The sequence below is a fragment of the Harmonia axyridis genome, chromosome 1 (assembly GCF_914767665.1).
Source record: "Harmonia axyridis chromosome 1, icHarAxyr1.1, whole genome shotgun sequence".
Classification (NCBI taxonomy): Eukaryota; Metazoa; Arthropoda; class Insecta; order Coleoptera; family Coccinellidae; genus Harmonia; species Harmonia axyridis.
The window spans coordinates 77664745-77679932 of record NC_059501.1 but is presented as its reverse complement, the minus strand read 5'-3'; the positions used below and the strand labels follow the sequence as shown (position 1 = coordinate 77679932).

At 30.3% G+C, this 15188-nt stretch overlaps 2 protein-coding genes across 2 annotated transcripts; both read right to left on the bottom strand.

Annotated features, from left to right (window-relative positions):
• Positions 1–795: 795 nt before the first annotated feature.
• Positions 796–1960, bottom strand: LOC123679125 (mitochondrial GTPase 1). Its single transcript, XM_045616524.1, has one exon. It carries the CDS (start codon positions 1839–1841, stop codon positions 888–890), a length of 954 nt encoding a protein of 317 aa, XP_045472480.1. The 5' UTR covers positions 1842–1960; the 3' UTR covers positions 796–887.
• Positions 1961–2070: 110 nt separating this feature from the next.
• On the bottom strand, positions 2071–15050 carry LOC123679061. The gene is made up of 23 exons (XM_045616412.1): positions 14637–15050; positions 14296–14534; positions 14126–14242; positions 13874–14077; positions 13441–13637; positions 12918–13357; positions 11712–12302; positions 11517–11657; positions 11070–11348; positions 10881–11017; positions 9642–9744; positions 8769–9564; positions 8507–8574; positions 7333–8454; positions 5902–6058; positions 5755–5846; positions 5530–5698; positions 5231–5426; positions 4716–4889; positions 4022–4241; positions 3748–3918; positions 3570–3698; positions 2071–2708 (listed from the first exon to the last, which is right to left on the bottom strand). The coding sequence occupies exons 1-23, from the start codon at positions 14766–14768 to the stop codon at positions 2703–2705; spliced, it is 5880 nt and encodes a 1959-aa protein (XP_045472368.1). The 5' UTR covers positions 14769–15050; the 3' UTR covers positions 2071–2702.
• Positions 15051–15188: the final 138 nt, after the last annotated feature.

Genomic DNA, 15188 nt, shown 5'->3' with positions numbered 1-15188 from the left:
AATCGTAATCTCTACATCAGGTGTTCTTATTTTGAAATTTTTTATTATTTTACGGACCTTTCAGAGAATTAGTTGGAGAACATGTAAAATAATGATACTCCATATTTTTGCGTGCCTTGGTCCTTTAATGGTCTGAAAATATTGTATTTGACTAGTCTATGACAAAAAAAATTTGGACAATTTTTCAGTGAGTTTTCACTGAATTATGTGTGTAATTAAATTCAGCTATGTAGCTCTTAAGCGGGACAAAATAATCAAGTTTTTCTGATCTGATAACCCTCTGTACAACAAAATATCTTTAGGAGAATAGATTGATTTTTGATTTGTATGGAATTTTTTCATTTAATTACAGGAAAGGTTTAAAAGACTCACAAGAGGGGCAGTAGACGACGCTTATTTTTTTTTTTAGTTTGAAATTCAATTATTTCTCCCAAAATAGACAAAGAATGCTGAAATAAACTACCTGGTTGTCAAATAAATAAAAATAATAGTTTGGAGGTGGATGCAAAGCTCCCCCAATAAAAATGAAAATTTTATATTTTCATAAGGTAGCTGTAATCAGGATTGGGTCAGATACTTGAACAGTAATCATGTGATTCTGATGATAACTGAAAAATCCGGAGGGTGAATCTTGTTAAAGATGAAATTTTATAAATACTGTACCTTCACACCATTTCACTGTTAGGTAAACAATTAATAGTTTTTGGTAGAAGTGGGATATAGTAATAAAGTTGATTCTCAACACACTGTTTTTGAAAGGGCTTACAGTATGAAAACTGAATAAATTAGTTCGCATACAGGTGCAACAATTTTTTATTTTGAATAGAATAGTTATAGTCTTGTTAATTTTATTTCAGGCTGAATTTATATCACAATTATCTTTTTTCTTATAGTAATCCCTCATCTAATACTATATGACCTAACTCCCCGGTTCTAAAAGCTTTCAACATAACTTTTGCTGCTAAATGAAAATCAGGACGAAAAATATATTGATTTAGGGAATTTTTCATTTTTATCATCATCTTATATCTTTTGCAAATTTCTGTCAAAACAACAAGTATATCATCATGAGGTTTATCTAGCTGAAAATATTTCACATATTTAAAGTGTTCATATTTATTGAGGTGAAATAATAAATAGTCTGCTATAACTGTTTCTCCAACCAAATGATCTTGTAATGTTGCACAAAGGGATAATTTTAGTCCAGCTTCAATATTCTGAACATTTGGAGCTAAAATACCTGGAGTATCCAACATATAAAATAATGGTTCCTCAGAAATTTTAATTTTAGTAAGCACACTTTTAGTAATGCCAGGTGAGGCACCAACAGGGGTAGCATGACCTTTTCCCAAATATTTAACTCTCAAAGCATTCACTAAAGAAGACTTTCCAACATTAGGAATTCCAATAATCATTACATTAAAATTCTCTTCTCCAACTCGATTAAATCTATCAGAATTCATGATCAATTGTTCTGCTAATGGTAGAAGTTCATTTAAGCCTCTACATTTTTCATTTTTACAATTTGTGAATATAATATTTTCATATTTGTCATTCAAATTAGCTTTTATTCTATCTACATATTTCCTTTGAATCAAATCAACCTTATTTAGTATTAAAATATGTGGTTTGATGCCGCCTATAGTATGTTGAAATTCATCATTTCGTCCTGATATTGGAACCCTTGCGTCATGTACTTCGAAAATGCAATCGACACTTCTGAGTTTATTTTGCATTTGCTTTAATCCTTTACCCATATGTCCAGGGAACCAATGAAGAGCTTCTTTATCCAGAACTTTGAAGACACTTCGAAAATTTGAAGTGTTAATTTTTTGTGCCATATTCAAGTTCAATAAATTTTTTCTTGTTATTACAATGTTTAGGCGGAACCTATCGATTTATCCAATTAGATTTATTTGTATGGTGCATTTAAAATATTTATTTTTCAACTTAGGTTAGGTTATTGCATCTGAAATATTAGGTCAAATAAATAGGGTATATAGAACTATCCATTTTTTGATCTATTTCGAGAGAATAAACACCTAATAGGTCTAAAATGAAACGAAGGAATTTTTACTAATTATTTAATATTTGCAACAATTGTTGTGTTGGCCAAATTTAATATAGCATTATATTTTTAAAATAATTTTTCTTGTTATTTTCTTTTTCCTGATAATTTTTTAGCTGTATTACAAATTTTGTTGTTTTCTATCATAAGTATTGGGAAATCCTCAGTCTTTTATTTTTGATTTTTCAGATATACAATACTTTCCAATAGATGATAAAACATACCGAATATAGATATCTATAATTATGGTAGAAAACTGTATCATATAGAACTCGGTATACAAGTTTGATAATAAGGATAAAGGTAGCGGCATATTTATATAAAACACAGTGGCGACAATACTTTTAAATTGAGCCTAAAAACGGCAAATGGGGCGGGACTTAACCAAAGAACTTAAGAATACGTTTGACTGAACAAGTCGCCATATTTAGGCTCAGAAACCGGCAGCCAATCAAAAACGAGACCACTAGTATCGCCACTGTGTCTTATTAAGTCACTGTAAGAAAATTTATTAATAAAACATTCACGTATGTAATTACAATCAACTTTGTTTTTGAACAATATTGTACAATTGTTTAGCTTTGTACCTTAAATTATTATATACATATATGATATGTTGTGGTTGATTTCCATATCATTCCTGTAAAATAAAAATCATACTCTTTCATCATATTAATTACATATATCTATATTATCCTAATGAACACACATAAATACAGGGTCCTGCTCCTGCAATATTGGCGTGGTGCTCCAAATCCCTAGTTGGGAAGAGAAAGAAATCTGACTTTTTATAGAGATACCTTATTGCTTGAGCACTAAAATAAAAATTTTTTAGGCCAAACAGGATGTTCAGTTTTTCAGGAATAGGAAATATTTTGCGAATTTTCATTTAAAAAATGTAGCAAAGTTTTTCATATTCCATATATCGCTGGATCATTTATAATAAGAAATAAATAAATTCAAATATTCACCATCATTTTGTAATATCAAATATTCCTAATAACTAATATTGAAAAAAAAATGACATGTTAATTATCTCAAACACTATCAATATTTTCAAAATGAGAGTTGGTATGAAGTATCCTTTATTTTTCAAGTAGGAACCGAAATAGCAACGAAAAAATGTTTCTCATTGTGAAAACAAAGTCGAGATCCATGTAGGAAAAACTGAAAACTCTCTGTGACCGAAAATTTTTATTATGTAGTACTCAAGCATTAAGGTAATTCTGCAAAAAGATTTCTATGTCTTCCTCAACTAGGAATAAGGAGCAACACACCACTGTTACAGGGCCTTGTTTAGGCTATTGCTATTCACTTAAGGTAAATAAATGGAGAGTTTTTGTTAATACTACAAAAAAATTTGAATTGTTCATCCGCTATCATGAGCTTTCTTCAAAAACTAAGACTACTTTCATGCTTTAAAAATATCATTGTGTACTATACAATGAGATCCATTCATTTTGAAGGCTAAAGATGAAGGAATGAATTAATTCATACATACCAAGGTGGACTCTAGAAACTCGTCCTTTGGAAAATATTGCACTAATATCTCAGCAACTCTTTGATTTTTTGATTGAATGCATTTTTGGATTAAATCATTCAAGTCCAGTAAAAACATAACAGGACATTTCTAAAAAAAATGTCGTTAGTCTGTATATAAAAAAGAGATGATAACATACTTGCAGTATAATTAAGTCTTTGCTTATTTTATCTTCTTTTTCATTTTCTTCCAATGTCAAAATTTTATTTACAGTATAACCAATGAGATTTGTCCATGCATCTATATAGAACTTCTCATATTTGAAATCTTCATTTTTTGTGTATTCTAGAAATTCTATTAGATCTGAATACTGTAATAAAAAAAATTTAATTGAAACATTAGATATTCAACTCAAAACTACTCATCACAGTAGAATACACATCTCAATTGAATAAATAAAAAAAATTACTCACCATTTTGCAACGGTCCATATTTCCAATTATGAATTCCCAATATTTCATTTTCTTTATCTTTAGTATCTTACAAACTTTGGCCATGGCAAGAACACTATCTCGAGAACCAATAAGAGCAAGTTTTTTTGTTACAATGTTCCAAGTACTCGTATCATTCAAATTTATCTGTAGGCCAAACTTGGACAAAATACTGGAGAGTGTGAGTTGGTCATAAATAGCCCTAAAAAATTATTCGTGTCTTCAGGTTGTTTTTTCTATTACTTTGATAAAAAATGTTACACTAGGCCTTTTTCTTGAAATTGCACCGAACTTTTTCCTCTGAAATGTAAGAATGCAAGTCGACGTGAAATAACTTGAATTAGGAATGTCAGTTGTTATAACAGTTATAGGTAATGATTTTCCAATCAATTGTTTGTATAATTGTGAAAATACAGAAAAAGATAAATACCATGCTTTTTTTCCAAACTTCGAGTATCTCAGAATCGAAGCAACTTCGGGTTAACATATGTTCAAAGGAACTTTTTTTTACACTCTGAAATTTCGTAGAGCAGTTAGAAAACACCCTGATTAATGGTATGCATCAAAGGGGAAAAAACGAAATGATTTTGAACAATTTTGCATCTTCACATCAGTGCTCTTTTTAATTTTATTGGAGATGATTAGTTCAAGGAAGAAAGATTTTGGTACTACTCACAAAATGGACTCAAAGCTCTGTTTGGATAATGTAGTAATTGCTATTTTATCTGCAAATATGAGCAAACACTTCACACATCTAGCCCTATAGAAGTCGGACTTATTACTCCTATATTCTTTATTCCATAGATAATCATGCCATATCAGAATTTTATCAGAACATATGTATGCAGCCCTGAAAAGATTCAACATATAACAAAGGGTTTGCCAATGGGAATGATACAATTTCAATTAGATATAATGGCAATACTGTGTATTATTTCTTGACATTTCTTATGTCTTTTATGTTCAGAATATGATTCCATTCAACCATGGAAAGATGGAACCTTCAACAACATTTTAACAATTTCTTAACCTTGTTGAAGCATGTATCTTTCCATGATTAAATGGCATAATCTTCAGAACAGAAATGACATAAGAAATGTCAAAAATATTACAGTGTTGCCATTATTACCATATTAAATTTTATAATTCCTATTGGAAACCAGTCGGTATCATTATCAGCTCCCTAATTACCTTTTGAGGTTATTTTCACTTCTCTCTTCTTCACTTTTTTCATTTGAATTCAGCTTTTTCAAATATTCTATTGCAATATCGCCACTAAAGTCAATCAAATTGGAATCCATCAGGTAATTGGTAACTAATTTTTCTCGGAATTGTTTTATGTCAAAATTAAATACTTCGGCCAACTTTTCGGCTGCAGTATTTATGTCTGAAATTAAATTAGAATGGGTTACTCTTTGTTAAAATGCTTTGAGTTAATTAAACTCGATTTAGTATCGAACATAGACTTTTCATCAAATTGAAATTTTCACCTGGACAATATTGGCAAAAATTGTTCATTTTTCTAACTATTCTCTCATCATGGTAAAGAGCTAATAATAGATGTTCAATGTTCAGTATCAAATCTATATAATGCGGTTCTGCTAATTTGTGCTTATGTAATATCTGCATGGATAAACACCTTTGGTATTTCTTCTCAATCTGAAATCGATTTTGACGTAGAAAAATCAATTGGAATGATCAAGCAGCAAACTAACCTTAGCAATAGAAACCTGTGAATCACTAGTTTTCATTTTATATTCATTTGCATATCTAAATGCAATCTCAGCAATCGTAACTTGATCAGCACCTACAAATCAATTGTCATAAATAACATTTTTAATGACATAAAATAACTTCTATACCTTCAGGTGTGTTTGATAGCAATAAATAAGCAGCAGTTAACTTCTTCATATCATCCTTCATGTAATCTAGGCAATTATCAATTTCATTGAATAGGAGTGTATGCTTTGGTATCACCCAATCTCCTGGTTTTATAATTTTCAGTACACCCTGAGCTACCTGTAAAATATAACATGCAACTGTGACTTGATAACAGATTACTCAATAATGATTTTATTTTGGCTTGATCAGATTTTTAATACTGAAAATAATGGAAATAATACTTTCTGAAATTTCTGCATTATGTATAATTTTCAGAAAGTATTGCATCGAAAAGCAAAATAATAAATTAGTACACCTGTAGCATGGAATTCTTCTTAAGAACTATGAAATTTGGTATAAAAATTGGCTTCAACAGCTTATCGGAAAGATTATTCCTCAAATATAGGACTTACAATCATAGAATTAGGACACGAGATACTTTATACAATTACGAGTAGATTATTTGAAAAATGCCACATACTAAAATTCAGGTAAATCTAATAAAATCAAAATAAATAAATCATAACCATAATATCAAAATGAAAGTATTAAACTTGAAAAACAATCACACCCACAATTATATACACAAAAATATCTAGGCAAGCAAATCAATAGCAAACTAAATTTCAAAGCAACATAAAAACCTAGAAATAAGTTGCATTTTAGCAAGCTCCATATAAGATATGACGGAGCTTACTGTATCATAGTGCAACAACATTTTTAACACCACATTATTACTGCTAAAATCATTGAAATGGCAGAAAAACTTGTCTATAAAAATCACCAAACTTCAAACAAAACTTGTATATGATACAACAGAACACTATTAGGAAGAAGAATACATAAACATAAAAAATTAATATCAAACCAGAACGAAAGGAATAATGATCATTACCAAGAAGGATCTGTACCGAAAGTTACTACCACTGCTTGAATATTGAATTTCCTTAGATTTACAATTTTATAAAGTGAAAATGTATATAATTGGCTGGAATATCGAGGTCTATAGCATTTGATTTATATAGATAAAGTTGATTTCCCTCTCTTTCTTTGTCACACTAAAAGAAGAAATTTTTAATCTGGCATATTGATACTTGATATGTATATTGAGTATATGATTTTTTCATAGCGTTATTAGACTCTCTGATAAAGAATTCGAGCTTAAAATAAATTGTGAACGTCCATTTGGTCGTAGCTCGCAGTGACTCAAATTTTCAGGGCATGTTCAGAGACTGAATATATCGGTTTAGTTGGTAAATGGCCAAAATCCGTTATATGGTTTCAGAGTTATACACATTAAAAATTTTCTTTTCACAAAAAGAATTTTTCTCGTTTTTTATATGGGTTAACAAATTTTTGAATAACATGAATATATTCAATGATTTATGGAAATAAAATGAAAAGAAACTCACCAGTTCCTTAACTAAAAATGAACAAATGTTGTCCACGTTTAAATAGCTGAAAGCTTGTACTGCTTCAAACCATTTTGTACAATTTTCCAAACTGATTTCTTTGCGAATAATATTCCAAATATCTTTAGATTCCAGTAATGAGCTATTGAATAAAATTCTGAATTCTGATAATGGTTCTATAGACTGGGAATCCGAGAAGGTATTGAACCATTTTTCAATTTCAATATCGGTTGGTTTATTTATCCTTTCGTAAGTTTCCAAAAATTTCAACATCAATTCTAAATGTTTGAATGACCTTTCTCTATACAGATCTAATATACAAATGAATACTTCGTAATAATAGAAATTGACTTGACTCCAAATCTCTTCTAACATCTTCTCTACTTTTTCCTTATTGACAATATAATGTAAAACTTCCTCACATTTTTGAAATAGTTCTTTTTGTTGATTTCCTTTCATAATGAGTTTCCTTCTCCCAATATTATTTGTTTCTATTTCATATCGAGGTTTCCACTTCAATAAATGAGTTTTGAGATAGAATAAATAGAATGACTGTATATCAGCCAGATTGTAATCTTCACAATAATCTTTGATAAGTTTGATATCAAATTCTTCAGATTGTATAATAAGTTTCAGTCTTCCTTCTCTAGTTTCCCTAAAGAACAAATCTAGTTCAATATTGAGGTGTTTCAATCTTTCCCACCAGGAAGCACTAAGCATAACTTCTTTGAAATATGAAGAAAGTTCATTTTTTTTGTGGAAATCGAACAATCTGACAGCAATTTCGGATATTACTGTGACTCTCTCTGGAATTTTTCTATTATGCTGCATGGTGCGTACAATGAATTTTTCTGTCTCTTCGGCATCACACCAACGCAAAGATGTTTGTAACAAATTCTTGTTTATTTGACCCATCAAAAGGGAATGTTGAATCAGATTTGGTATGAAATGTTTTTTTATAATTCCTTTCAAGGTCCCATAAATTCGTGGATCTAAAACTCCATAAACCATTAATTGAGTTTGTAATGTAGTCAACAATTTGTATGCTAGCAACGACTCGCTCTCTTGATTTAAAACAACCAAGTATACCTCCAAATCTTGGATTCGGTTCAGAAGACATTCCTGAAAATATTCAAAATAGGTGACATGATTAAAAATAAAATTAAACTTTTACCTCTGACATTATTTCTCCATTTCTCTGATAGTATGAGAGGTATTTATAACTGATATTTTCTGATTGTGCTGAAATTAGACATAACGAGTTAAAAATATTTTGAAAGTCTTGAGAAGATTTTTGCTGTCAAGTCTACCAAACTCAACCTTTGGAGGATTTGGGGTTTCAACAAGATGGATTCTATTTTTTTTATTTTTAAATTGAATCCTTACTATTGAAAAACCCTATTTGAAAATGAAATTATAAGGAAACTTCATCTCACCTATAAACGAGGTATACAAATTGAACACTTTGTGGATAGCTAAAAGGCTTGTAAAACTAGGAATGATATCGTTGGCAAAAAGGTCATCACTAAAAACATCAGACTGTTTATCTTGCTTTTTATATCTATTAAAAAAGAAGATAGAGTTCACCCATGGAACTATTTTCAAACAAGCTGCTAAATCATCAACATCAGCATTCCAAATGGCCTTGGATATCAATTGTGATGCCATTTTAATAAATTTTCCAAAATAAGAGTTTGTCGCTTCTGTTCCGTAAGAAGCTGAGAACGAATCTGAGAATGAACTTTCAGTTTCTGGGCTTACATTTTTATAATAAATGTTTTCCATTATATATACTACAAGGAGACATAGATATTTAACATTAACTGAGTCATTCAAAAATTCTTCAGCAACTCTATACAGGAATTCATTTTTGTTAACTTTAACTATTTTCCAACACTGAGAATAAAGCTTCTCTTTACTGATGCCCATAATTGTTGCTAAAACTCTCAGGGATTCCAGCATTTCCAAAAGTGATTTATGTCCACTTTCATATTCTTGTATAATTTTTGGCCTGATTTCATTTATCAGATTTTTTCTCATATCAGGCTGAGATATATCAATTCCTGATACTTCCACATGAAAATACGTTTTAATTTTGTATGCTGCAAAAAATGAACTTGTCTCTTTTTGCCACTTATATGAATCAAATTCATTTTTACATAAGGAATTGTATTGTTCAGTCAAATCTTTCGAATTTAAAATATATGCATAGTTTTCAGCTTCAGAAGGTGTCTGTAAAAATTAAAATATTATTGTGAGAAACAAATGATTTTACTTAAGATATAATTTTATCCAACTTATCGACTTACCCAAATTTCACTTATATGATCTATATCAGCCAGAACAAATTCTAGACCTTCTTTAACAATAACATCATCTTCCTCCAGTAATTTGAAAACATTATTGAAATCTCTACAAAGTCAAGATTTTATCAGAAATTAATATTAATTTTTGAAAGATAATATATTATGTCAAGCAAGTACCGAGAATTTTGTATTTATATCAAAGTTAAAAATGAGTTATCCAAAGACCAGGAAGTTTTGACTTCAGATTTGTTTCAGAAGACTGAATTAAGAGTATATTGAAACAAAAATCTACATGCGAAATTTCGTGAAAAATTTTATACAAATTTGAACAAATGTGCAAAAGCTCCTAACTTCACGTCAAAAGTTTTTTGACGTAGTTTAAAATGTGTTCTTCTACAAAACGGTAACAATAATGGTTCAATTCATATTGGTCATTCTCCTACCAAAAAGGAGAAATAGGAAGAAATTGCATGACAAGAATCAATGGGCAGTTTGTGTTGATTAAAAATGTTAAACTTCCTCCTTGAACACCTAAGTGAATATATGAAAATACTTCACACCTTTGGGGCAGAATAGAAAAAAATGAACACTAGACTAACAGAAAATGGCCTTCATGATTCAAGGAATACAAATGTAAACAAGGAAGCTGTGGAAAATCACTGCCCCACACAACGTCTTTGGCTCCTAGCGTGTAGATCGGACGCAAGTGACTAACATGTGTAGCAATTCACGGCTCCTCACATGTTGCGGCTTCGCAGCGCAGATGACACGCTAATCTTTGGTTTTCCGTTTTTTAGGCGTCGTCGGTACTAGCAGGGGAGTGTGTAGTGACTCTTTTCTTGCCCGAGAGATGGCGTCATGGGTCGCGCATTTCTGGGAAGAACGGAACCTCTTGGCACTTAAATCCAACCGTTCTATGGCAAAGTAACTATATTCCCCTATGCAGATGGAATATGTATTTAGCATGGAACACCAAGTGCCGTACTGATGATTCCATCAGTGTTCCCGCGATGAAACAACGAAATCCTCTTAGGCAGGATTGGCCTCGCTATAAATACCAACATACATGTGTTTTTTCAACTGGGAAAACACTAGTTGAAAATACAAAATGTTGAATGTAGCATGTCTCAGAAAATAGATCTGATAGACAAAATTTGAGGGGCTGGTTAATCAGCCAAAAATTAACTAGAAACAGTTGAAAGTGTCTATTGACCTGTGTTGTTGATATATACTGATAATTACCCTTTTTCAATAAAATGATGTAGTAATAGTCTCATAGTTTCAATTTTGTGATAATCTTTGTCTTCGCATACTGTGAAAGCATCAGATATCATAGATGGTAAATTACAACGTATAATTCTTCTCACCAGAAACTGCAACTATAAGAACACATTGGAATGTTACCATTACTTCACATGAAGCATATCTTACGTCATATATGTTAGAATTAGAGATTTCGAATTTATACTCTAATCTGCTCAGAACTGTCATTTTAGGCTCTTCTGCCATTTGCTGTTGAACATTGCCAGATTTCGGATAGCATTCTTTCAATGTCTGTATCCCAATTTGTTTCACATTATCACTCCATGGCAATTTAGCTCTACTGAAAATTTTTTCAACTGCTTGCAATTTTAGATCATGTGAAATTATGCAACTTAGTATGGACCCGATAGTATTTGACCAATAGCTTTCTTGATATTTCAGGCTGTCCTGCAAGGAATAATAAATTTAGAGTAGCTCATTCTAAAAAATTTCACTATAAAGCTCAAATATGATAACAGGAAATTTCCAAGTACTAACATATAATAATAAAATATAATCATAACAAGATGTGGCAGAATGAACGACAGAATTAGAGAAAATGATTATTATACTCACAATAAGGGCATTATAAAATATTTCATCAGGGTCCAAATTATTCTCAATGATATATTTATATGTAAATTCTTGGAGAATTGACTTGTACACATCAATTGTGAGATCTAAATTGAGAAGGTTCCTCACAACAATTTGTGGTTCCTGAAAAAAAAAAAAAAATAGAACTCCTCAAACTTCCAAGAATGATTATTTTACCTGCATCAAATCACTCACAGCCATTCTCACTCCAAATTGTGATTTCAAAATTTCTGCATTATTGAGTATTTTGAGCAATGTTTCAACTTTTTCACTGCAATTCTTGATTTCCTTATCTAACATATACGAATTTGTGTGTTTTATGTTTAAACATTTAGAATTAGCTTGCAAAAATTCAATGGCATTTTCGGGGAACTCATGGCTGTGCTGTTTTTCCAAATGGAACATCTTCATCTCCAACCAATCCATAAATAACTTTAGAGATGACGGTAACCATTTTAACGTTAATGACATAAACTTGGGAAGAATAGGATTAACGTCATACAGATCTATGGCGTTCAACAAATCGAGTATTTCCTGAATGCACTTCTCATCTAAGCTTTCTATTTCAGTTTGTGATAAATGACTATATACGGTAATGGCTTGAAATATTTTTTGCTGTTTGAGTAATTTTTTCATTTCATTAATCAAGTTTTCATCAGAAAAAGACTTCCACTGATTCATATCACAATATCCTGCGAGTCTGAAGAGGTTGAATTTTATAAGCAATCTATTACAATTGTATTGCATTTCTTTCGCAGTTTCATCTTTCTGCAAAATATAATCGAGTTTGTGATTGAATTGAAAAAACATCAACTTTAATGTATCTAATGTTCTAGAATAGATTAGGTACTCCTAAACTAAGACTGATAGTTATAAATAGTGATTTATTTTATTTCTCCTATATTTTTTCTTAGTATATTATTAAATTTGTTTATAATTGGTTCAAAAATTTTGCGACTTTTATAATTTTAGATATTGAATTAATTCATCTACTCTTCAATACTTTCAATGGGATGCAATATCAATATCGTTGATACTTCAAGATAATAGATCAAGCATTTTATATGTATGTTGCAAATTTGTAAAAAAGGTTGAGAACTACTGATCTAGACTATTGTGAACTTGAAATTTATTGTAATTAGTGATATACAGGATGAGTCTCAATGTTATGCATTCAATTCAAATATAGATTCCTGTCATCAAATAAAACATTTTTCATTTTACCATTTTTCAAGATTCGGCTCAGGGAAAAGTTAGCATTTTTTGGTTTCACTATGGGCTAATGCCCTCCTGTCCTTTCAATGCTTACACCACCAAGATAACACGGAAAAATTTAATGTATAACTTTAAACTCACCATGTATATACAAAAAAAATGTTTTACCTTAGATGCCTGTATGTTACAGGCATATTTCATTATTCTTATAAGATCGTCAGCATTCTCACAAGTATCTTCTACTATTGAACAACACTCCAGAATAAATAAATGGTCGTCTAAAGTGTTAAAAATATTTATGAGCACATCAACGTCCCGGCTGGTAATCCTCCATTTTTCTGCTATCACCTTTGCTTTTTCTTTACTAACAATATTGACATCGAGATTCTCACTTCTGGCAAACTGTTCAGCCTCATCAAACATATTTCTGCGAAGCAGTCTTTTCAGACGTTTCTGTGGATCCGTTTCAACAATGGTTTGGAAGCGGAGTTCGTTCAATTCTCCTTCACTTTTGATCAGAGATATATATTTGATTTCATTCACTTCAGAATCCATATTGGTTAATATTACATCATTGCCAATTGTTAAAGTATATATTATAGAGAAATCTGTGAAAATGATAAATAATAAATCCTTTGTTTAGCCATAACTAACCAAATTTTCAGATAAATAGAATATGATTCTTACTTACCTGGACGGAATAAATAAAGTTGAATATTTCCGGAAGCATCTTTAATAGAAGTAGCAGTAATAAATTTCATATTACCTCTTTCATCATTTATTATAGACATTTCATTAATTGGATGGTCCATATTTTTGAAGTAATGCTGCAAAGTAACTGGACAGATATATGCTACTTTACCGGAACTTAGAAGAGATAATATCATGCTACAAAAGAAGACAAAATATTTTATATACGTTTATAAAAAATATAAGTAACTACAGTCTTATCCACAGGATCTTTCATACTCTTATCCAAAAATTTTTTACATATGTTTAACATCATTTTGACAACAATGTTGTCATTACATTACAAACTAAATTAAAAATACATTGTTCAAGTCATACGTATGACTTGTATAATAGGGTAGTAGAATAGTCTACTTCATTAAATCCTTACTTACAATCCAGTGAACTTTACAAATTTGATATCAAGAGGATTGGATGAAATCAGATTATCTGTAAGCAAATCTAGAACCCACATTTTGGAACCATGAAGAAACAATTTTCCATTATTGTATGTTGAATGTTCAATTTTACTTTCAATATTACGAATTGTTTCAGGAGATAATGTGATATTTGAATCAATAGGTTCCTGAATATTCAATCTAAAATGATAATATTAAGTAGCAAATTCATCACAGTCTAATATACACCTTAATATTTGTCCATTTGAAGTAACCAACAATAGATATATCTTGTTTTGCTCAAAATCCAAAGAATAGGAGTTGATGAAAAACTTCTCATCCAACTGTTCATTTTTTACTATTTCACTGCAAGAGATGCTACTGTTATTAGTCAACTATGAACAGTTCTAGTGACTCACACTTTATGTAAAACGTTGAATTCTTCTGAGATTTCCTTCAGAACTTGCAATGAGCCATCTCTCAAGAATAAAAAGAGTAATTTGCTAGAAGTATAATAGAAAAACTCATCAATGATGTGATCAGCAGTATGGAAAAATTTGAGTGTACTACGTTCTCCATCTAGAAATACTCCAAAAAACTCATTGACACTACAGTATAATTTATCCTCATTTAATTTTGATGCAATTGCAGGTTCTCTCTGAAATAATTACATTCTTAGTAATATGCATTGGCATTGTATTGTCTTCAAGAAAACTACATATTACTATTCATTGATACTTTGGAAATAACTGAAACCTACCAAACTGTTTGCTTTAATTTTCAAGGAAGCAAATGTGACAGATTCATAAGGAGCATTGTCGGCAATTTTTCTACTCCCAAAATTAATTGTTTCATCATTCGTATTGAAGCCGCACTCAACTTCTATATCCATCTTTAGTTTCTCAAGTTCAACTGAATTGTTTCAAAAACGATAGGCACTAATAATTAATATAAATATTTCGATAGGCAATCATAAACCATGAAAAAAAGAAAAACGATTAATTCAATAAATTTTTATGATTAATTTCTATCTCCAGCTTTGAAAAAAAGGGGTGAAAAGCGACATTCCGTTAGAAAAAAATATTAAAAATAACTTTCAAATAATAGCACAGAGTTTGATAAAAGTATTCCTATTTTTATCTATAATTTAAAATCTTTCTGTTCATATTTCATAGATCAATTCTGTTTTTTACCTATGTAAAAAATCTAATAATTGATTTTACAAATAATAAAATAATAAATAAAGATTTATCTATAACTACTAGCTGCCCGCCCCAGCTTCGCACGTTCTGTTAGACAACCCAAAATACAT

Bases quoted from the DNA above. Each gene is read 5' to 3' on its own strand.
- LOC123679125 (XM_045616524.1), bottom strand. From the start codon at position 1,841: ATGGCACAAAAAATTAACACTTCAAATTTTCGAAGTGTCTTCAAAGTT.
- LOC123679061 (XM_045616412.1), bottom strand. From the start codon at position 14,768: ATGGATATAGAAGTTGAGTGCGGCTTCAATACGAATGATGAAACAATT. The intron at 12,303-12,917 runs GTAAAACATTTT...TATATTTTGCAG, and splicing joins GTAACATACAGGCATCTAAG to AAAGATGAAACTGCGAAAGA. The intron at 9,745-10,880 runs GTAATTATCAGT...TTGACTTTGTAG, and splicing joins CATCATTTTATTGAAAAAGG to AGATTTCAATAATGTTTTCA.